General features: G+C 38.6%; 3 protein-coding genes across 7 annotated transcripts; 1 reads left to right on the top strand and 2 right to left on the bottom strand.

The window, feature by feature from the left end:
• Nucleotides 1–1,101: 1,101 nt before the first annotated feature.
• LOC116264604 (auxin-induced protein 5NG4-like) lies at nucleotides 1,102–3,876 on the bottom strand. Its single transcript, XM_031644921.2, has 8 exons — nucleotides 3,814–3,876; nucleotides 3,357–3,574; nucleotides 3,043–3,105; nucleotides 2,831–2,947; nucleotides 2,483–2,732; nucleotides 2,229–2,387; nucleotides 1,765–1,916; nucleotides 1,102–1,592 (listed from the first exon to the last, which is right to left on the bottom strand). Exons 2-8 carry the CDS (start codon nucleotides 3,563–3,565, stop codon nucleotides 1,436–1,438), a joined length of 1,107 nt encoding a protein of 368 aa, XP_031500781.1. The 5' UTR covers nucleotides 3,566–3,574; nucleotides 3,814–3,876; the 3' UTR covers nucleotides 1,102–1,435.
• Nucleotides 3,877–9,099: 5,223 nt separating this feature from the next.
• Nucleotides 9,100–17,253, bottom strand: LOC116264404 (probable protein phosphatase 2C 8). Of its 5 annotated transcripts, XR_007574721.1 has the most exons (11): nucleotides 16,614–17,253; nucleotides 15,493–15,601; nucleotides 14,302–14,341; nucleotides 14,115–14,159; nucleotides 13,877–13,929; nucleotides 12,382–12,543; nucleotides 11,433–11,516; nucleotides 10,209–10,298; nucleotides 10,071–10,118; nucleotides 9,680–9,807; nucleotides 9,397–9,596 (listed from the first exon to the last, which is right to left on the bottom strand). XR_007574721.1 is itself a non-coding variant. In XM_050080589.1 (10 exons), exons 1-10 carry the CDS (start codon nucleotides 17,105–17,107, stop codon nucleotides 9,280–9,282), a joined length of 1,233 nt encoding a protein of 410 aa, XP_049936546.1. In that variant the 5' UTR covers nucleotides 17,108–17,247; the 3' UTR covers nucleotides 9,100–9,279. The 5 variants fall into 5 exon arrangements, 4 of the variants coding, with proteins under 4 accessions (XP_049936546.1, XP_031500458.1, XP_049936547.1 ...); XM_050080589.1 differs by lacking the exons at nucleotides 9,397–9,596; nucleotides 9,680–9,807 and adding an exon at nucleotides 9,100–9,390 and having other exon boundaries at nucleotides 14,302–14,338; nucleotides 16,614–17,247; XM_031644598.2 differs by lacking the exons at nucleotides 9,397–9,596; nucleotides 9,680–9,807 and adding an exon at nucleotides 9,100–9,390 and having other exon boundaries at nucleotides 16,614–17,245.
• Nucleotides 17,254–18,520: 1,267 nt separating this feature from the next.
• LOC116264207 (fructose-bisphosphate aldolase 1, chloroplastic-like) lies at nucleotides 18,521–22,119 on the top strand. The gene is made up of 6 exons (XM_031644296.2): nucleotides 18,521–18,796; nucleotides 19,705–19,974; nucleotides 20,104–20,213; nucleotides 20,394–20,484; nucleotides 21,334–21,603; nucleotides 21,721–22,119. Exons 1-6 carry the CDS (start codon nucleotides 18,641–18,643, stop codon nucleotides 21,997–21,999), a joined length of 1,176 nt encoding a protein of 391 aa, XP_031500156.1. The 5' UTR covers nucleotides 18,521–18,640; the 3' UTR covers nucleotides 22,000–22,119.
• Nucleotides 22,120–22,481: the final 362 nt, after the last annotated feature.

Genomic DNA, 22,481 nt, shown 5'->3' on the forward strand with positions numbered 1-22,481 from the left:
GTAAGACACTTTTGAAAGGGAATGTAAAATTTCTCAGTAAGCCAACTATATGCTAGGAAGATTCGTGTAAATCTTCGGCTACCATACAAGTAGTCCTTGTCCACCGAGCATGTTGGTCTATAGCCATTGTATAAGCTCTCCAACGCTTCAGTTGTGAATATACATCTTCTTCAATCAAAAGATTTCTAAGAGTTTCTTCAGGAATACGGGTTTGCAGGGAAAAGAGTGAAGTGTGTATATCGATCATGATCTCCTGTTTTGCTTCACAAGGATATTCATACGAAGGAGGAATAGATTCAATGTCTAAGTTAACATAGCCAGTAGGCCTTGGGCTTGGGCTGCAAATTTGTTGGTGTGGCCTGGCTCGGTTAGTTATAGTCAGGCTGGGCCCAGGCTGCCAACAAAGGTGTTGGCCTGGACCGAGCCCAAATTTGTGGAGTTTCAAGCCTGTTCGGCTCGATCCGATGCCCAAACCTAATTTTGCATTTGTCTAGACAATTCACCATGAGCGGATCTCTCACATAATGTATTTTTTGTTTTCTTCATGGCAAAAGCTCAAGAAATTACATGTTTTTTGCATAAACAAAATCTTAAGCTACTTCCAGCCTTCTAATAAAAATTTGTAGCTGAACCCAAATGCTAGGTGCAAAATATATCGTCCTACCATATTCATGATTATTATATATATTGGACCTGCTTTGGCAACAACGTATAAACCTAATGTGCCGTATCAACTTGATGCCGCATTTGGACCTCCCATTAAATGGATCGCTACTTGCATCTGTGTCCATTTAATATGGTTAATCAACATACCACAGCATTTTACTGTAACATTAACAATCTCATAAGTTGATAGAGGAGAGGTGATGGAAGAACTCATGGTTCCTTTGATAATAAAGTTCATACGTGAAAGAATCCGCAATCGAAACAGACTTGCCTTTAGTTACTTTTAGCTCTCCCTGTCCCTCTCCCTCCCTCCCTCATTGACCTTTCCTCTGAAGTGAATAATGAATTTCATTAAACAAGAGAAATGCCACTTGAGAAGTATGCTTTTGGTTAACCATAAAATAGAGAAAGGGCAGACATGAAATAACCTTGGCATGAATCTGAATTAATTATTTCTTAAAAAACAAAGTGCTTTATATAGTACTGTTGTGAACATGGCATGTGCATCTTCATTGCAGGTGCTGCATAATATTGGAACAGTTACAAATTCTTAAGTTATGGAGACAACACAGGACAGGAGGTCATCCAACTGCATTCATTATTTTAACCAAATTTGTCTTCTTCTTCATGAAGCCTTCCGCCAATCTCATTAATCAGCAAAAGTCCACTGACCTCTACTTGTGTCAACCCACATAAAATTCCAAAAAGCTTAAGCTGATAATAATATAATACAATGAGAGGGAGAGAGAGGGAATTGGTGGACGCCTTCCTATGGCAGTTCACATGGGTCCAAGGGTGCTCTATCTTCTGCTAGCAGAGGCTTCCTGCAAGCATTCTCCTCTTGGTTTACTTCAATTTTTCTTTCTTTGTTCTTTCCCCAGAGAACAGAGTATAGTCCCGCCACAATCAATATTGCCCCAACGATTCTGCATAAAGGTAAACGGAAACATCACTCTTCTTCTGCAAAATCGTGACCTCTTCATCTAACAGATAACCTCATTTGGAAAAATTGTGAATTTTCAGCAGTTTGAATGTCAAATTTTTTTCAAGCTATTTTCCAAACATCAGCATCTCGGGGCCTCAAGTTTCGATACATACCCGCCAGAGTAGAGTTGGTCGCCAAGGATGATGGTTGCCATGAAGGCCACAGCAACTGTCTGTACAGGTTGATAGACGGCAACGAAAACTGGCCCTCCCTTATCAATGCACCATGTTTGAATAGAAAATCCAATGCCAGAAGCCACAAAGCCCTGTAATATCATGGAGCTCTCTATTAGAACACAAGTTTAATGGCAATCAATCAAGGACATGCTTGATATGGAGGCCTTTCATGGTATTTAATCACTTTCCGAGGGGGTACTACCACTAAATCTCTGATACGAGACTAGACAATTGTGCATTTAATATTCTTGTGCCCATGTTTCTCACATGGTGCTGCCTCAGACTATGAGAAAGATATCCACTTTCATCTGAAAGAGGAGCTGTTTGCTATGATTAGGATGGAACAAGCGCTGGCTAAAAAACATAAACAAAATGCAGGTCATAAGTTTGTGTTTAGTTACAGCATAGAGGATGGTAAAGAGTTCTTCTCCAGATTGTATCTTCCAGTGCTCCACATCTCTCTCTATAAAGCTTGCTATGATCAAAAATTGGATGACCCCAAAGAAGCAGGTGAAGGAGGTGACTGTCAGCCTTGCAGGATACTTCCTAAGAACAGGTGCCTGCATATCAAGATACAATTTTGGATCATGAAGACGATAATTCCGGCAGCACTGCAGCGGCAATGGTGATAATTGATATGTAACAATGAACTCACCTGAAGCACAATCCAACCAGACCAAGCAAGGCAATTGCCAAAGAGATAAATGCATCCCATAGTCCAGTTCCCTTTGCTTTCTGAAGCAAAAGATCCCGCATCTACAGAGTTGCTTGCGAGGCCTGAGGAAGCCATGTGCAACAGAGGAGGACCTTTGTATAGAGTTATTATGGTTGCACCTCCAACACATGCAATGGTTCCCACCACCTTGGCTACTCCATCTCTCCGCAAAATGTTTACTTTTTCTAGCCTGTTTCATAACCCCAAAAAGCAAGCCAGCTAATTAGAAAATCTTTTGAAACCCTTCGGCAGGAACTTAGTAAATCTCAAAAAAGAGTCTGAAATTACTTGAGAGAAGCAGCCAATGCAAAAGTGATTGCAGGTACTGAATTTTGCATCGCAGATGCAAAAGTAGGAGAGGCGTAATACAATCCCAACAAGTAACACCCTTGGTTAGCAGTGATCCTGCATAAGAAAAAAGCAGAAAGTGAGTTGATTCAGTCAGGCCAGTACACACTAGTGCATACAAAGCCCAATTATCAAACACTTTTTGCGCTTACCCACACAAAGCAAGAAGGAAAAGCTCAATTAATAATGAAAACGTAATTGGCGGTCTTTTCTCCCTGCAAAAACTAAATCTGATCAGAAAAAATTGAACATAAAGAATGAAACTGCAGAATCAGCAAGTGAAATCAACAAGGAGATCCAGAAGGCTGTCCATGCATGTGACCTCAAGCTTTGTGCGGGATTTCTTCCCTTATCTCAAGTTCGCATGCATGAGCAGAGTTGATCTCCCATTCCAGGTAATAGTCTCTTGGCTCTTGCACAACAAATAAAGAACATAGAGGAGGAGCCTGGATAATATTTCACTTACTTCTCCAGAAAATACGCAAAAGGGGCCAACAGAGAGAGCGCAATCGTGTTCCTATAGACTGGGAAGACCACCTTGCTTACACCCATATTGAGTGCTTCCCTTGATACTATATGAAACGCAGCATAGACGAACTGAAGAACAAGCATTGCTGCATGAAGCTTCGTCCTCTCAGGCAACAAGTTGCTCCTGTCAGCTACAGCCTTTGCCATCTTTCTCTTCTGTGAAAGAAACGGATATGCGGAGGAGGAGATGATTATGGCTTTAAATAGAAAGGAAAGGAAGCCTTTATGTGAAAGAAACAATAATGCAGATTCTATCATGAGCACATGCAGAGGGTGGCAAGTGATTAGACAAATGATTTTAATATGGGTTCAGGATTTTCAAATCAGTTCTTTAATTTTTTTTTTCTCATAATGATAGAGGAGGGGAGAGCGCATTGAAGAATCCAATTTCTCACCCAGAAAGATGCTTCTTAAATTTAATCCTAAGCCTCCAACTGTGTTCTCCGTAACGAATAATCTCCACTGCTAGTGTTTCTGCTTTATTTTCCTCTGGTTACTAATTTGTTTCAGTACCAGAGAGACGGAAAAGAACCGATAGACGGCAAAAATTTGAAGAGTGCAAATTATGGGTCAAAACTTAATCCAAAATTGATCCAATGAGCGACTAACCAATTTAACACCTTGGGGCATTTAACTGGATTTGTTGTTAGATGGTTAAAAAATTAAAATCTTTCAAAAAAGAGGAATTGTCATTTGAGCATTAAGAAGAATTTATGGTGCAATGTCATCGAATTTTTAATTTTTTAATCAGTTAGCAGTACTTACCATCCAGCAGATTTGAATCCATATGTGTGTGTGAGAGAGAAGTGTATATATATATATATATATATATATATAAGAGAGAGAGAGAGAGAGAGAGAGAGAGAGAGAAAAGTAAATACTGCCAGATGCAGAATAATTTTGGATGGTTAAAATTTTCAAATTTGTTGTTAAAAAGATCATAAATCATTGCTAAAAGCACTATAAACTATCATTGTATCATAAACAATCACTAATGTCAAAATAATACTTGGTTTTTTAAACAAGTTTTTTAAATTTTAAACATTTAACAACATCCAGCATCAGGCATGATTAAATCGTTTATATATGATGAGATATGACCCAACTTTTAAACTCTTATGTACTCAGCTACCTGTTTATGATCAAATACAAGTACAACTTAATGGATGTAATTCGGAAGGAAAATATCATCGTTCACAATAGATAAAATCTTGATGCGGAAAAATCACAATTTTATTCCCTAAAAATATGGACAAGATAATGAATTTTGACAATATAACTTTGTTGAATTCATGGGATTATTAGAATAACTGTACTTTAGCATGGAGCATGCATTCAATTTTTCAGTACACCGTTTGACCGCCGTCCGAATTATTTGGCTCTCCGCCGCACATTTTTGTCGGATTCCATTCGTTTTACGTCCTGTCATACAGCTGCAGTCACACTATTCAAATCTATCAGGTTTAAGAGAGAACAAAGTTTGCAGTAAAAATGAAACTTATATGAGAGTTCAAAACCCAATCATTGTAAGAAACATGAAGAATGTCAAGTTGAAGATGCTAGATGAAATTATATTAAAAGTTATGAGGCAGTAATATATATATATATTATTAATTATATTTATATATTAAATTATATTAAAAGTATATTTTTTATTTTAATCGAGATGAGCCCAAGTTGCTGGCGACCTAGGTCGTGGCCATGGGGCTGTGGTGCAGCCCGAAATACACTTCTTGTTGGGCGAGCCGGCCAGGTGCCCAACCCTAAAAACAATCACTTGAATTTGGGCACCCATCAGCCACAGTATGCACTTGATGATCTTAAGTCTAACCTTTCATCAAATTGAAAAGGCGCTTATTCAAGAGCTACCATGGGGCTTGTGTGGGCAACTGCCCACCACAACGTCTGTAAATGTTTGTAAAATTTTTATTTTATCATCTGTTGGACTCAGGTCTAGTCATATAAAGTGACCCAGGTCAATGCCTTGTAGCTCTACATGTACTCAATCCATTACAATAAGAAGATGAATTATTAATGTCCTCTAGCTAAAACTTTCTAGCTCCGCCACTACTTTAAACCGCAACTAAAATATGTCAACACCCAAAAAATGCATGTAAATATCATGGGTCATGTTTTTTAACTAACCAAGACTGATCAAACTTTGATGCAGAAAACAGTATATGGATAACTAATAATATCTTTCGCATTTTATGATTCAATGTGCCTTTCAAGCGTAACAGGTTAAACCAGTGTTTGAAAACTGTTAATGAATTTAGGCAGCATAACGAGGTGTTTTTGTTCTTAAAATAAGCAAGAAAACGTGTGAGTTAGCTCCTACCAAACTACCATAATATTGAATCCTCGACCTCCTTCAATTCAAAGGTCTTAAACCTACCATTGACCAGTAGCGGAGCCACATATAGGCTGGTGTGTGGGCAGTTTGCCCACACCAGCCCCTCAATTTTCTTTCATTTTTACATTAAGGTTTTCTAACATTTACTTTGTTATGCATGCAAGTACTCATTCAGGTATGAAAACTTGTGAATTAGTGCCCCTCAAAAAAACTTTTTGGCTCCGCTAGTGCATCTATCCAAAGGGTACCTATGATTGAAATTCAAACAGTGGGCAGATTCAAAGGGAAAAAAAAATTAAAGCCTAAAGAAGAGTTGTTGATCAGGAAAAGCGACAAATTACATTATCAAATATGATATATATGTATTTGAAGTTGACTTAATAAAATAAGTTTAGAAAAAGGAACACTGATTTGAGAATGAATCCTTGCATGTTGGGATTTTTTAAGTTCAAGGCTGTTGGGATTTTTTAAGTTCAAGGCAGTTGGTGCAACGGACAGGGCAGAAGCTACCAGGCAGCCAATCTTAGTTTCAAATTTTCAGTGTGTCAACTTCCAACTTTCTATACTCCAAAAGAATGGGTCAGCCATATAGATGTTGAAGCATAACAAAAGCATTACATTAACGTAACAGTGACTGTGGTCAGCCAAACCTAAACCCTTCTAATTTTTAAGAGATTTATAAAACATGACAGTGACATGTGATTGATATATAGTACCATAAACTGTTGCTATAAACATCATAAATCGCAGTTATACAAAAAAACCATTGCTGATGCTTCCATTGACAGTTTTAAGAAATATTGCAGCCAATAGATTACTCTCTGTTCTTTAGATGAAGAGGAGCCTACTGAAAGAAGGTCTATTCCCAATGTTGTGGAAAATGATATCCGTCCTGTAGCCCAACTTTTTTCTATTTTACAAACTTGGAAAACAATTTAGAAGAACATGGAAAGTAACACGAGCCCGATTGATAAGATGGGTTCTTGAGAAGAACCCAAATTCTTAGGAAGCTAGAAGCGGATGAATTCTCAATTCCCGAACACAAGCTCGATTCCTGCTCATTCAGACACCGATGTTTCCTTGTCCTTTAAGTTTGTGGATCTAATTTCTTAAACTGACCTCTTAATTATTTTCAGAAGTTTCACTTATTTATCAATTTTATTTAATATTTTACAACGATCAATATACTGTATCGCTTCCACTTGTTGTCTTCTTCCTGAATCACTAAAGTTTAAAATGCTCTCCGCTACTGCTTTCCTTGTTCGCTTTACACTCTGGCGACTGTGTTTCTTAATCTTTTCCCTCATAGAATGAAAACTACTGCTTTCTAAAAAAAGTCAAGAAATAATAATGGTAATATAATAAGCAGAACCAAGCATATGCTTAGGGCAGACAATAAAAATTTAATATGACTACAATCTCGGTTTGGACTGAGATTCCACAAGGACGTGTCCGGCCCACTTGGTTGTCCCAAGGTGGGCGTCAAGTGGCAAGATCTGGTGTCCCTCCAACTAAGGGAGTTGAGATTGAAAACACATGCTTTGCTTAATAGAAGGAAGCAAATATTCTTAATTATGTTCCTTGATTGTCCACCACATGCGTGATTTCATGAATCACCATCTTCGTTCTTTATTCTTACATCTGCAGGGAAGGGGAAAAAACTTGGGTTTCTGCCCATTTACTGTCTTCAATAATCAGACAAAGCATACCACTTGGGTAGCTGATTGGTTCTTGTTGTTCCTTGCCTACCAGGACAAAAATTTTTATTGCAAGTTGTGGTGTCTAGTGTATTGGAGGATCAAAAGGTAGGATCTTAATTAATTCTGCCAATTGGTATATGAATATGTTGATATTGGGGTTTAGTTGATGGGAATGAAATATTCAATGTTTAATACTGGGACAATTTTCCACTTGGTGGGGACAGAATTAAAGGGCAGTTCATAAGCAGTTAGCCCACTTGCTAATGATGCAAATGTACTTGTCAGTTCATTTGTCGCCAAAAGTGGGCTTAAAAGGTAGCTTGTGAGAAGGCATGTTGCAGAAGAAAGAACCATGGCATTAACGACTGCTCATATTCAATCAAGGGAATGGCCAACAGATGCTTGGTTTTCCCTGCAACCACTGGCACTGTCCACTGGATTGTGCTTATTCACATGGACAAATTGGGCTTATAAACAAGAATCTGTACACTTTTGTACTTAACAAAAGAAGTCATTGAGGGAATAAACTTCATGTGGCCCGTCCGATACATGCGGCACAGATTGTCTGCCCAAGCTTGTTCTTGAGTTTCAAACATGCTTACATATTGATTTGCATATAAAACTGACTCTCTCTCTCTCTCTCTCTCTCTCTCTCTCTCTTGCAATAGAAAATGTAGACTTCATATTGCTCTTCGATGCATGCGATACCCATTTTCTGCCTAAACTTGTCTTTTAAGTTCAAAACATGTTTACATATTGATGTCTAGTATAATAAGCCTAACGGAAAAGGCACACACACGTTGACACGGAAAGAAACATGTCATACCATTAAAAGGACCACGAAGTTGGGAGAAGGAAGATAGCCAAGCAAACCTCAAGCTAGATTATATTTCAAGAGCCTTTTTCATCTAAGAATTGGTCTTGAACGACGAAAACAAATTAAGAAAAGACATTGGGACACTCGTGATTTAATGGCCTCGCTTGGACGTTAATATTATTCAACATACACACGCCTAACTTTTGAGGAAATTGCTCAAGTCAAATGCGAGTTACTCTTGCCATCCGAAGTCTCATGCTTTGTGATAGTCAGCAGTAAACTACTAGAAAAAGGGTGTCGCCTTCGTTATTTTAGAAGGTTAGAGCTAAACTGATACAATGGTCAGTTCAAGTAACTTCCTTTCAACATTGGAAAACATAAATCAGCTACACAGAGACACTATATAACGTAAATTGCTCTATAATGTCATCAACTCTCAAGATGGTAAATGATCTTATTACAACTCTCAACGAGTCCATGAACGACCTTCATTCTGTTCCCTGCTGTAACTCGCAAAAAAAACAAGAAAGCGATGCCTGGGCTTCTCATAATACAAATTTAGAAGCCAAAATCTAGTCAATGATCTTCACAGGTTAAGCATAAAGTTGATGAATCAAGGACATGGTTGTGCATCAAACAAAGGAACGATTCAAGAACAGAGATAGTGATATCAGATCTAATGAAGTAACTAAAGAATATCGACACTGTGACAAGACGTGCAGCTACACTAAGCTAACTAAAATCATCCCAAGGAAATTAAGGGAAATTTGCAGGAAGAGAGAGAAACTAAGATAAAACAGAAAAGAAAAAATAAATAAATGATTCTATATTATCATTATATCATAAAGTCGAACAAAATTCTTGCTATCCATTCTACAGGAACAGAGTACACAAACACATACATGAGCACCTCTTACGTGCAATATCCAAGATTAGCTGGTAGTCATTAATGGGTAATCACATGAAATTCATAGGTATACAACAATGTCTGTCATTTTCTCCTGAAGACTATTACAATTGCAGTACAGTTATCCTTACAACGCCGTTCTCGAACAGCTTCCCGCACAAGGCGTTTACTCACAGCAGTTGCAGACAAGCCTTCCTGCAGATGAAATGAAACAAATATACTTCCATAAGTGCACTGATTAAATTGAAAGTTCATCTTCATGAAAGGAAATAGGTCATGAATAAAAATGTTGCTCAATCAATGCCATCTTGACCGATGAATATCCCAGTCAGGCATACTTGTAACTTGGATCCATGATCAGTGATCAAAGTCCAGTTGAACACTTCCACTTCTGTCATTGGCTGGATAATTAAGGGATGTCAGTCCATGATGTGAGTCAGATATGAGTGACTGAAATCCATCACTAGGTTTACCAGATTCTTACTAGCTCCGGTCCAGGATACAAAGTACAGACAAATATCCTTCAGAATACTGACAGCGAGAGCATATGTTTTTATCTGGAAATGCAAGTCGCCAATGGAAACCATGGGGTGTGACCAACACTCAAGAGAGCTGAAAGAAGCCACTTCCAGGATAAGAGCATGATAAAGTAATTCTTTCGTCTACACTATTGCCCGCTTTAGTCACAAGATGATACTATAAGAGGGGAGGCAGAACAAGGCACAACGAACAAGCATGAGACAGAAAAAGATTTGGATTTTTAACATCTCTGCCACCCTAGGAAATAATACTGGATGTCAACAGCAAAAAGGCAACAAGTATGCAATAACAAAAGACAGTTGCAGCAATTATAATTTATAAAAAAACATGATTACCTTCAACAGTTTCCCAACAAATTCAACAGCATCACTTGGTCCAAAAACCTGGGATGCAATTGTTAATGTGATAAATTGACAATAACATCAAAAATAGGAAAACATTCAGAGACTTCAAAAAGAAATTAGATGACATACCCCCCATAGTCCATCACAACCAAGAATTATGAATTGCTCCTTCTCTGTAATATCAAATGAGTGAACATCCGGAACTGCAGAAACTCCAACCTGAGGAACAAAGGAAGATGTATGAACCACATCCATGATAAGCCAACCAAAGCCAGAGTCAAGACATACTAGTTTAAAAAGATAATTTGATAAAAGTGTCATAAAGCAAACTCAAATATGAATATAGTTTCAAGAAGGAAAGATTTTATAATTCCAGTATTAGTACGAATTTTGGTTTCAATATTTCCTTCATTTTCTCAAAATGTGTTCTTTTTAGTTGCCTGAACTTCCCAAAGAAGGAAAATTTCTGCTAGATGTTCCAAGACATATTGGTCAAGAAAGAAGACCACAGGTAGTACTAGTAGAAGCAATCAGTTCCCTACTTGGGTTCATTGCCAAGGATATCTGTCACTAACAACCCATCTATTAATGCAAAGAATGTCATTAGATTAAATATATTTATGCTATAATAAAAATGTATATAGGTTATAGACTTTTTTGCCCCCCATTTTTCAGAAATTCAAAATTGAAACATGCTGTAACATGAAAATGTCCAGTAACTTATATATCATGCCCGCCCAGTTATGCTGGTAACTGTTTTTTCAGACCATGCTTCACGTTTAGTCGTAAGACATGGATGAAGGGAAAGTAAATATTCATGGCAGAATCGCTATGAAGATATGAAGACTGGAACCTAGAAGCAAGCAATTCAACCTAATGTATCCAACACCCAAGTCAAACCACATGGGGGACATTAAAAAAACTTGCAGCTACATTAGGACAAGAAATAACTTCTCCATGTTGATCTGAGCACTCATCTTTCAGGTGTCCACAGTTCACCAAATTTTCACCTTGGAAAACTTAAAAATAAAAAAGTTCGGACTCCAGAAATAACACAACTTTCTATCTTGATGAGATCAAATCAGGTCCTTCCTGGAACCGTCAGAGACATGCAATATCTAACAAAAGGGGTTTAATACTTGATACTAAAGTCTTACTATCAAGTTACTGCTAAATGTTCCAAGTTATGTATGCAATGTTTTGCTAGATGTTCCAAGTTATGCAATATCTATCAAGTTCTGCTAGATGTTCCAAGTTATGCAATATCTAACAAAAGGGGTTTAATACTTGATCCTAAAGTCTTCCTATCAAGTTACTTTATCATTTTCTATCATTATAAAAGCCAGAGAAAACCTTTTTGAACTGGCGATCTCCAAATGCTCTAGAGACCTCAAGACGCCCTTGCAGTCGGCCATTTGAAGCCACAGAACCACCAGCCTCAATGAAAGAAATCATAACACAATCAATAAAGAAACTTTAAGAAAATAAGCCAAAAGTACAATAAAAATTAACGTTTTCAGATATGTGGCTGTTCCCACTGTGCTGTCGTTCCAATAAGAGGCAACTTGGTTCACCTTACACTGTAACTTGCACATGAGCCTAGATACACTTTGTATGGCCTACTTTTCTTCCATTATTTGCAACTACACTGCTGTTAATCCCATTGAACAGGAAACTTGGTCCTCCTTTCACTGCAGCTCACATATGCACATGCACATACCTTTTGTGTTGCCTACTTTGCTTCCATGATTTGCAAAAACAGAAAAGCTTTTTATCTCCCAAGAACAAAATTTTAGGAGGGTTTAAAACTTTTTGACTCCTAAAGCTTTTCCTTTCCCAAAGTCTTACCCTCCTGCAGGTTTTCCTTCACATGTGCTTTCATTCTTATGGAAATAGTTGAAATTTTCGGATTTACCTTTGTATAAATATTTTGAGTCACGACTCAGAGCCAACCAACCACTCATGCTTATACAGTGACTAGGCTTTCAATTGCTTAGTCATGCAGGGAGCAACTACTGTTCTGATTCATTAGCAGCTAAGCCTTCTATCTCATAGATTATAGCCCCCAAAAACGTATGTGGACAAGATGAAGATGTACAATGTTATTCAATAATGCATTTCCATGCAAGTATCAATTAGCTACTTAAAAGTTCCCTTTCAGAAAGCCACTCAATTGCACCACCTCTTCATCTACCTGCAGTTCCCAGTTGTATCTACAGAATGTTCTGTGATGTACAATTTGAATCAAATCGACCTATAACAGCCAAACCACAAAAGAGAAATGGAAGGATTCAAATCTTACTTTTTGAATGCGGGCACGTTCTTGTGGATAAATGGCTTTGTGCTCTCTTGTGACAACAATCGCTTTCAAAAGCCAGCTTGATGCATCATGTCCATCTTGTGATCCATCCCCTAGGGATCGAGCTAAGACCGCTTTTGCGTCTCCAATGTTAGCAACCATAACCTATTACTAGGAACAAGTTAAATAGATATTTTCATGAACAACAAGAAAAATTGAGCCTGTAATTTACTGGACAAGATGGCATCCACAAATCAGAACATTCATGAAAAAACACACGTTTATCATAGAGAAGACAAATTCTCATTCAGTGCTATAGAGTTTCAGAAAGCTAAAAGCAAGACAAACATTACCTAGCAAAAACCTCTCAGGCAGCGAAGGTGTAAAAGGAAACACAGATTAGGACAAAGACCAAAAAGCTTGTTAGAATGCCGGCCAACTAATGAACACATAAAAATTATCAATGTTCCTCATAGGAGTAGAACTGTAGAAGTATCTTCAAATGCAATGCAGTAAAATCATCTACAATCATGCAAAGGATTTCCCTCTGGACCACAAATGACTAAGTTAATCACAAACTCACCACATTAAGGGTTAAAGATACAGTTGAACAAAAACCAGGCTATGTACATATAGCACCTTGCACTTGTTTCAGTTACCTTTTTCTAACTTCCCAAATGCTTCACACATCCAACATTAAAGCTTTCAAACACTCATTTCTAGCTTTATATTCAAGTATCACTTTCTCAGACCTCATTTCTTCATAATTATGCATGTATCTAATATAAGCAACATTAGACTGCCAGGAGGAGCACGAAATGATCTGGAAATATAGAAAAGCTCCAAAGAGCAAGATCTATAAATGACTGGATACAGGATTCTTATTGCATAAAGGTCAACAACACACATAATTCCATGATGAATAATGTGTAACTTACAATGCCTTTTCTACATGACTTAAAGCAATGTCAACTGCAGCCGAAGGATACTTGAACAACCTGCAAATCATGAGCCAATCTGACGAGCCTAGGGATCAAGCCTAGGTATAAACTCACATGGAGTTTGAGATCTGAACAAGATGTAAAAAATTTTTCAGGTTGGTGCTCACGTTTTATGACTTGGATCATTTTGGCTGTTAGCACAGATATATGAAGCATGACAAAGAGTTGAACACATGATGGAAAGTACAGTAAGGCCAAGGTTAAAAGCATATCAGAAAACATCCTGCAACATAAAGCACTGAACATCTAGCAGCTGCAATCCAAGAAAATAACCATTTTATTCCACCAGAGAAGTATTCTATTATGAATATGAGATTTAACAAAATCTTAGAACCATATAGCTTGTTATAGTCATGAGCCAACATGGATTATGAAAAAAGAACAAACTTTTCAGCAAAAAAAGAAAGGCAACAACTTCAAAAGGGACAGACAAAAAAACACGAAAAGAAAAATGTAAATGAATGTAAGGTATCAAGTCTATTAAATTATTAACATACTGTTCTTGCGAGAACCCAAACACAAACAGCTGTTGCACCATCTTGCCATCCACCTGCATATTTTTCACTTAACTATCAAAATTAGGCATTTTTTAGGATACAAAGCTAAATTCAAAATCATGATACCATTCTCCTAAAGTCACTTTTATAAATATATATATATATATATATATTCAATGTCCTTCTCAGAATAACCACTGGACTAGAAACATAACCAGTTAACGCCTAATGCAAATACCTGCAGTACTTTCTCGGAGTAATAGTTCATCAGTCTTCCGGAAACCTACAATCTCCAACAGCAATCAGGGATTTCGATGAGACATTTAGAGAAAGTAAGAAGGTTTCAACTTTGCTAAAAACCTAGCTGCCCAGGTCTTAAGCTGGACTTCCAAGGCCAGCTCCAAGGGAGACTGATGAATACAAACCTTCAAGAATGGCCCTTTTTGCTGCCTTCAAATCCAACTGCTGAAAAAGAAAAAAACCAAAGAACCATGAAAAGACTATTAAAAACAGATAGTAGCATCGATAAATGATGTAAAACAGAAAAGGCAAAAAACCATCTAATACAATTAAATACAGGCAAGCCTATACTATTACGAGTTCTGGAAATGTTGATGCCAATCAATTCAAGGTGAATATGCTTCTACCGACATCTGATACTGTGACAGCTAAAAAGTGTGTGGATGCCCATTCAAGTTATACCATAGGCGCAATAAATGGATGAGAAAAAATAGGTAAAGTAGCATCTTTATGTCATCAGATTGAGCAGCAATCTATAGAGTGAGAGCAGCCATGACACAAAACACTGAAACAGTAATTTTATAGGGATGGACGTCGGGTCATGTACTCATCAGCCTGTTAGGTACCGAGCCCCGGAGACAGCAGATTTGAGAACTGAAAAAGAAATGTAGATTGTACCAGAATAAGATGGATCCTGCTGATCAGCTATGCGGATGTAAAAGAAGTCCTTAACAACAGTCTGAGCCACCAAGTCAGATAGCTTAAGCCTAACAATAATAATCTCTAGCTTAAGTAAGTGGGGCCTGAGCCATTCAGGAATATCTGCCCTGCATGACCCTAAGTCTGTCCTATGCTGCTTTCTAAGAAAATACCAAAATGTACCTTTCCTTTTCCGCATTGACTAGAAAATTATATCGAATCCTACTAATCTCCTTCCTGGATAAATTTTGGACAATGCCTTGCATTTTAATGTTTTGGAGGAATCAAAAGATTTCAAATGTAATCATAAAGAACAATAATAAATATGATTTTCTCAACCCATTCATCACATTTTTTATTTTTTCTTTTATAACATAGCTCCTCATCACATCCCTCTTCGAAAATAAAAGAACTTCCTACAAAGCTGCATGCTGGAGTAGCAGTACTGTAGTTGTATTCATTTTGAACAATCTAGATGCTACTTTCAACCTATGTGGCATGCAAGAATTCAAGGAGGAACACAAGCAATTAGCTGGATGCAAACTGATTCATGTTGATGTTCGCAATTCATATTTGTATCACCCATAAAACAAGTGTTTATGTAAGAAGAAAGTGAGTTGCTAAATTGCAAATGCTTTCTCAGACATAAAGCAGGTTATTAGACCAAGCGCACAGACCAACTCACGTGGTAGCCCAGCAGAGAGAACATTTTGATGCAAATGATTCTTTGCAAAATCAGCAGCCAAACGACCTCCATGACCATCATAAATTGCAAAATGAGAACACCTGGATCAAGTGAAAGTACAACGTGCACATGAATATGGTTGCATTTACTTATATTGGGAAAAAGGTTGGCTCTCGGCAAAAGGGAAAAAGTGAAACCAAGTACCATTACACGATTGTAGCCTTCGGTTACAAAATATGAACCTATCAACCATTAGTGCCCTTGGTGATAGGCCAGAGCAGGGAAACAAGAAAACTAATAACATTATATGCCATCAGGCTGTTAGCATCAGATTGTTTGTGCCATTATCTGCACACTTGCATCATCCGCTGGAGACCGCTTAAGAACTCAAAACACCAATACAAAAGACTCAGTTTGACGTTCGCCAGTTTAAATTCTTCTTATACTTTGCTATAAAACTGTAGCCTCACGCTCCAGCTATTAGTTCACTTCTTTCAAGTGTTATTCTTATATCATGCACGACATTGCCTAAGAGTGCACGTAGAGTATGTTCTTCTTTTTCAATCAACAGAAACCTATTTCCTAGTTGTACAAGTTTCTTCTACAACATACAACTGCTTGGCTGTAGATCACGTCACATATGGAACCACAAAAATAGAGTTAAAGAAATACGAAACAGAAAGAGTTGTTCACTTAAAGAAACCCAGCAAGCCGTTCCTCCATTGAAATATATATATTTGGTTCCTCGCAACCGCCTCTAACAAGGTTCAACGACTTCGATTCTGTATCAGTCGGTGCCTAAGAAAAGGGGTAAAAGCAAACAATCGAAACCAGGAGTTGACAATTCAATAATCCACCCCTTCGTCTAAGAAAATTCAAAGAGTCCAACCATTTTTTGAAGAAACATCCAACCATTTTTTGAAGAAACATAAATTTGAGTGTTCAGAAAATCATTTTTCTGGTTCACCTATTCCTATAAAAAAACAAATTTGGGTATTAAAGAGACCTTAAGAATACACTCATAGGCAGCCATCTACCGAATCAGTGTTCTCCAACACACCAAAGAAACAAGTTCAAGCACAAGAAACTGAAGGCCCAGAAGGGACGAATGACCTCATTTGATCAGGAAGCGAAGACTCCCCCTCGTCTAGAAGGATCACCCAGGCGTCTTCCATGGTGTGCCGTGAGCCCTTGTCCTCAGCAGCATCCGCTTCAATAACAATCCCCGGATATGCGTCCTTCAAACGGTCGCTGACAGGCTCGTCAGAGCCGCTCAAGATCGTATTCCCCGCCGACCCGTCTACCGAGTCGCTGGGGTTTCGACCACCTTGAGGAACAACCATCTCGGTGTCGATCCTGGCTTTCTTGGCACCGGGCTCGGTACCGCTGCTCGCATTCTGGTCTCCTGCAGAGGGGTCAGAGCTCATGGCGATGGTGAAGAGAAGCAGGCAAGAGAGGAGAACGGAATGGATGGACAATGTTTGAAAAGGAATGCTTTCCCTCGTCTTTTCCCCTCCGAGACACCCTCCAAGTTCAACAGGGCTCGCCGATGGATCGCGATCGACGGTGCCGCCTTCCAACAAAAGATCGACCGAACTTCTTTTCATCTTATTTATTCAGCCAAACATGTTTTCTTTTTTTTTTTAGGAGTTTGATGAAACGTCTCTCAATATCAAGATTAAAAATATTTGGTAAGATTGGTATTCTTCTTTTATTCATCTTTTTTTAATGAAATTTGCTCATTGTTTTCTGTAAAATTTTCACCCAGTGCACCTTCAACCCTTGTGCCGACCATTGGTGCTATCAATTTAAGAGGAGGAGGACCTGACCAAATTAAAAAGAAGAGAGTTAGATACACCTTATCTTCAAACACACTAGCTAGTAGCTATCATTCAACTGTTCAAGCTGGCTCTCTAGAAAAATAGCAATTATTGTTTCAAACAATCTAAACAACTCTTTCTATTACTTTGCAACTGCTCGATCGCTGTTTATCTCTTCATGAAGAAATAGAGAGAAATTTGTTTAATCAACAATTAATTACTATTATAATATGTAATATCCACCATTTTCTGTTATTTTCCTTCTGTTTCTAGCAGATTACAATTTGCCAATCAAATTTTTTTGGAGTCCCGGATTTCTGTTACAGATAAATTCTTTATGATGCATAAACATTATTTATGGGGATTGAAAATCCATCTAACTAAGAAGTTCGCCGAATTTTCACTCAATCTACAACCTCGGCAACCTCATCTGACAGTCACAAACCAATTCGAGAGTGGATCTATAAGTTTTGAACCGTATAGTTAGAACTTTGAATCAAAGAAATTTTAAAAATTAAGATCTACATTCGATCTATTCAATGCTGATGGTGATGTCGTCCTTTCAAGAACCTTCTTGTTCGAAAGCTTGTTTGAACAAATGGGTTTCCTGCCTTAGCTAACATTCCTGGTGGCTGCTCTCTTTTGAGAAGTCTCGTATATGGGGTTAGTTGGCTGCATTGGATCTCGAGGTGGGTCAGACTTTTTTTTTTTTATATTTTTGTTTGAAAAAACACGAGTAATTTTAAAGTAGTTTAAAAATAATAAATAATATGAGCAAAATTCTTACAGAATTCGGTTGTGAAGATAAAAAAAAAACATATTTAGATTAGATTCATATTGAGGATTCAGATTCAAGTCCGAATATGGTATAAATTTTTCTTCACTCCTAATCCGAATTCTATTATGAATATATGTGAACATGCAACTTGGCTGTGACTGTCATGCAATTTTCCTGTCTTTTGTTTGCCATTATCCTTCTTATCTATACCTGAAATAGTAAGAATGTATGTAATTCCATTAAAATTAATAATGTTTTTTAAAGGAATATCTACAATAAATCTTAATTTTGGCAAAAGTCGAGACGGGAATAAGGTAAGCTTGGAAATAGATTGACCAGGTGGCCGCCTATTAATCTCTGGCTTGTTGGTAAAAGTACATAAAGGTGAGGAGCAGTTTGAGAAACTGTTGCATTTGATGCATCGTCTTCCCGGGAAAGAATATAAATAAGGTGCAGAACTCTCCGACTCCCACCGCAGCAGGAGAGAGAGAGAGACGGGGGGGAAGAGAGGAAGGTTTGGCTTAACGGTTGGTTCAGCGTAAATGGCAGCGGCATCTTCTTTGGTGAAGCTCGACGCGTCGTCGTCGCAATGGTTGGGCGTGAGGCCCATCCATCGTCAGTCATTCCGATCCCCCCGACGGGTCTGCGCCTGTATCAGGGCCGCCGGCTCCTACACCGACGAGCTCGTCAATACCGCGGTGAGCCGTCCTATCACTCTCTCTCTCTCGCGCGCGCTCTTGCTCTCCCCCTGTGACTTCTTCTCCTGTTCGAGCAGAACTCCAGTCGCTACGCTGATTTCTAGTGGAGAGTGATGATCCGATACTGCTTCGTGAAATTTGGATGATTCCTTCGTTGGAGATCTAGATTTTTTTCCCGCCCTGAAGAGTTCATCTCTCTCTCTCTCTCTCTCTCTCTGCCTTATTTGTTTGATTTTGTGTTTGTTCGTCACTTTGGCGATGAACCTTCACTGTTTAGGATCGCTACAGAGCAAAGCGTGATCATATTTTTGCAAGAACACCTTCTTTAAGGGATTTTCTATTATTTCAATGTCCCTGTCGGTTCTTGTTTTCCACGTTATCATGGGTTTCGAATCTCTGGTTGGTTACGTGAAACGGCACGTTTTTGAGGAGCTTGTTTTTAATTTTTCATGCGTTGGTGAGCGACCAGATTCTGACATGTTAGTTTAATTGTAATTCGGAAAAAAATCTGTCTCGTGGGTTTATTTTGTATGAGTAGCTCTCTGTGCTTTGTGTATGCATTTTCTATTCTTCTGCAAATTATCATTTCGGTTTGAATTCATTTTGAGGTTGCATTAAAATGAGAAATCCTGTTGTGTCTTTTGAATATTTAAGAGAAACAAGTCAGTCTTTCTGAATAGAGATATGTCTCTGTTTTCTTGGTAAGTACACCAAGGTTCCTGTTAGAATCATTTTCGAATTACATTATGTGATTTGTGATACGTCTTCTCAGAAGTAAATATAATCTATTTCGCCATGGTAACGATCACGGTTGCCATGAATTTCACTTGTACGTGCATATACAAGCATGGTTTTCCTTGGTCTTTAGCATTCCTCTTAATGGTCTGTGCCCCTGCGAAATTGTACAGAGTACCATTGCGTCATCTGGACGTGGTATTCTTGCCATAGATGAGTCTAACGCAACTTGTGGAAAACGACTTGCTTCAATCGGTCTGGAGAATACTGAAGCCAACAGACGGGCTTATAGGCAGCTTCTGCTTACCACTCCCGGACTTGGTGAATATATTTCTGGCGTCATTCTTTTTGAGGAGACTCTGCACCAGTCTACCACGGATGGCAAAAAGTTTGTGGATTGCTTGCGTGACCAGAAAATTGTGCCAGGAATTAAAGTCGACAAGGTTTGTTTCGTTAGTCCAGTGACAAATAATTTCTCTTCTTCTGTAGCAATTGTTGCATTTTATGTCGATACGAGCATGTAGTTTGTCTGCAACGCTTCTCTAATTTTAAGTTTTCAACCCAATTTCAAGGGTTTGGTTCCTCTGCCAGGGTCCAACAATGAATCTTGGTGCCAAGGCTTAGATGGTTTGGCTTCAAGATCTGCTGAGTATTACAAACAGGGAGCTCGTTTTGCAAAATGGTGATACCAATTGCACATATATGAATCTATTCATTCAGTTAGATGACATTCAATTCAATTGATTATCAGTATTTCACTTAATTTGATGAGGAGAGCTCTTTATGTTGGCTTCACCCATCGATGTTTGGTCGTTTCTACCTTTTGGTCTGTTGGGATTTGTAATCAAATAAACATATGCAGGCGAACTGTAGTCAGCATTCCATGCGGCCCATCCGCCTTGGCTGTTAAGGAAGCTGCATGGGGACTTGCACGCTATGCTGCTATTTCTCAGGTACTTCTTAATATTTGTAGCGTTATGCACGTTGATATATATCTGACCACCATAATCATGAGCAATATGGTGAGAAGGTTGCATTCATCTATTATGTAGTTTGAAGATTACTTTCACTGATGAAGACTTGGATTTCCATGGGGCGATGAAACCCAGTGGGTTCCTTCATCCCATCCAAAAAGTGAGGAATGTCTATGCGTACGTGTTGAAACGAAAAACGAAGTAGGACATTTGAAAGAAAAACATGGTTGTACCATGTAACTACGCGCTTGTAATATTTTTATGCCTTTTTTCTCTTTTCCTGTTTAGGAAAAGAAGCTTTATCATGAGGAGCACGGTTGTCAGGAGTGCTGCTCTTAGACCTTCTATTTGTCCAAGCTGGGTTAAAACTGTACTAAGTTCAAAAGTTTTCTAGATGGAACGAAGAATGTGCTCTATTTTTGTGTCTTAAACATGGTTGTAGTAGACTTCATACAGGAGGCTATCCCTGCCTAAGATCAGCAGGTATTTCACAGGCAGTATCTAAGTACATCAGGTTCTATATAACTGAAATCACGAGGCAGAAGCTAAAATGGCTACTTGTTCAGTTTTTCTTTTTTAATTTGAATTCCTGTCCAACTTGCGTCTTTTTTTTTTGGTATCAGGGCTGTTGATTCTGTTCATGGGATAAGACCCTTGAGGCCTTGACGGCCATACATACAGACTTGTATTGTGCATTTCAAGAATAAATATTTGAGCTCCATAAATAACTTTTTCACGTCAGGATTCAATGGGCTTCCTCTTGCACTCCTTTTCTTCCTTCAATTTGGCGATAACTACTTGTTTGCATTGATGTAAATGCAATTGCAGGACAATGGTCTTGTGCCAATTGTGGAACCTGAGATTCTTCTTGATGGAGATCATTCTATTGACAGAACTCTTGAAGTGGCAGAGCGGGTCTGGAGTGATGTTGTCTATTACCTGGCAGATAACAACGTCTTGTTCGAAGGAATACTGTTGAAGCCCAGCATGGTAACTCCCGGTGCCGAACACAAGGAGAAGGCATCTCCAGAAACGATCGCCAAATACACACTGATGATGTTGAACAGGAGAATACCACCGGCTGTTCCTGGAATCATGGTACGTTTCCATCGCTCAATTTTCGAGCTTCTACTTGGTAGATCTTCCCCATGGCTTCTTCACCTCTGTACTTTAAGTTACGTTCTTTCTTATGGACGACTCGATCTCGGCGCACAGTTCTTGTCTGGAGGTCAATCAGAGGTGGAGGCAACGCGTAATTTGAACGCCATGAATCGGTCGCACAATGCATGGCATGTTTCGTTCTCCTATGCACGCGCTCTGCAAAATTCGGTGTTGAAGACATGGCAGGGCCGGCCGGAAAACGTGGAGGCAGCGCAGAAGGCTCTCCTGGTGCGGGCCAGGGCCAACTCTTTGGCGCAGCGTGGCCTCTACACCAGCGAGGGGGAGAGCGAGGAAGCCAAGAAGGCAATGTTCGTGAAGGGCTACACTTACTGACAACCCCATCTTCTCTTTTCTGACATTTTGAACATTCAAAACATGAAAATTTGTGTAAAAATAAAACTTCTATGGCCGCCTGAATTTTTTTTTTTTTATAAAACCACCAAGTTTGTCTTCCCTCTCTCTTTTTTTTTTTTTTTATATATATTAGCAGAGCATACTTTGTTTTTCTTGTAATAAATAAATCATTTCTAGAATTGGAGGAATGAAAGCATTGTTGGAGGAAAGCATTGCACAAAATTGCTCTATATTGTGTGATTCTCTTGATAATAAGATATGGGGTGGCGATATGAAATAAAAGCAATTTCCCCTCATCTAAGATCTGATAATAAACCAACCAATTCAGATTGAACGGCCTTATTTGGAGAAATATTTAGTGGCTTATATAGTATTCGGGTTCAGACTCGTGAGATCTGATCCGTTATGTGGTGATCTGTCTACTGATGCGTCTGCCACGTGGTGGGCCTTCGACGCGGGAA

The sequence above is a fragment of the Nymphaea colorata genome, chromosome 11 (assembly GCF_008831285.2).
Source record: "Nymphaea colorata isolate Beijing-Zhang1983 chromosome 11, ASM883128v2, whole genome shotgun sequence".
Lineage (NCBI taxonomy): Eukaryota > Viridiplantae > Streptophyta > Magnoliopsida > Nymphaeales > Nymphaeaceae > Nymphaea > Nymphaea colorata.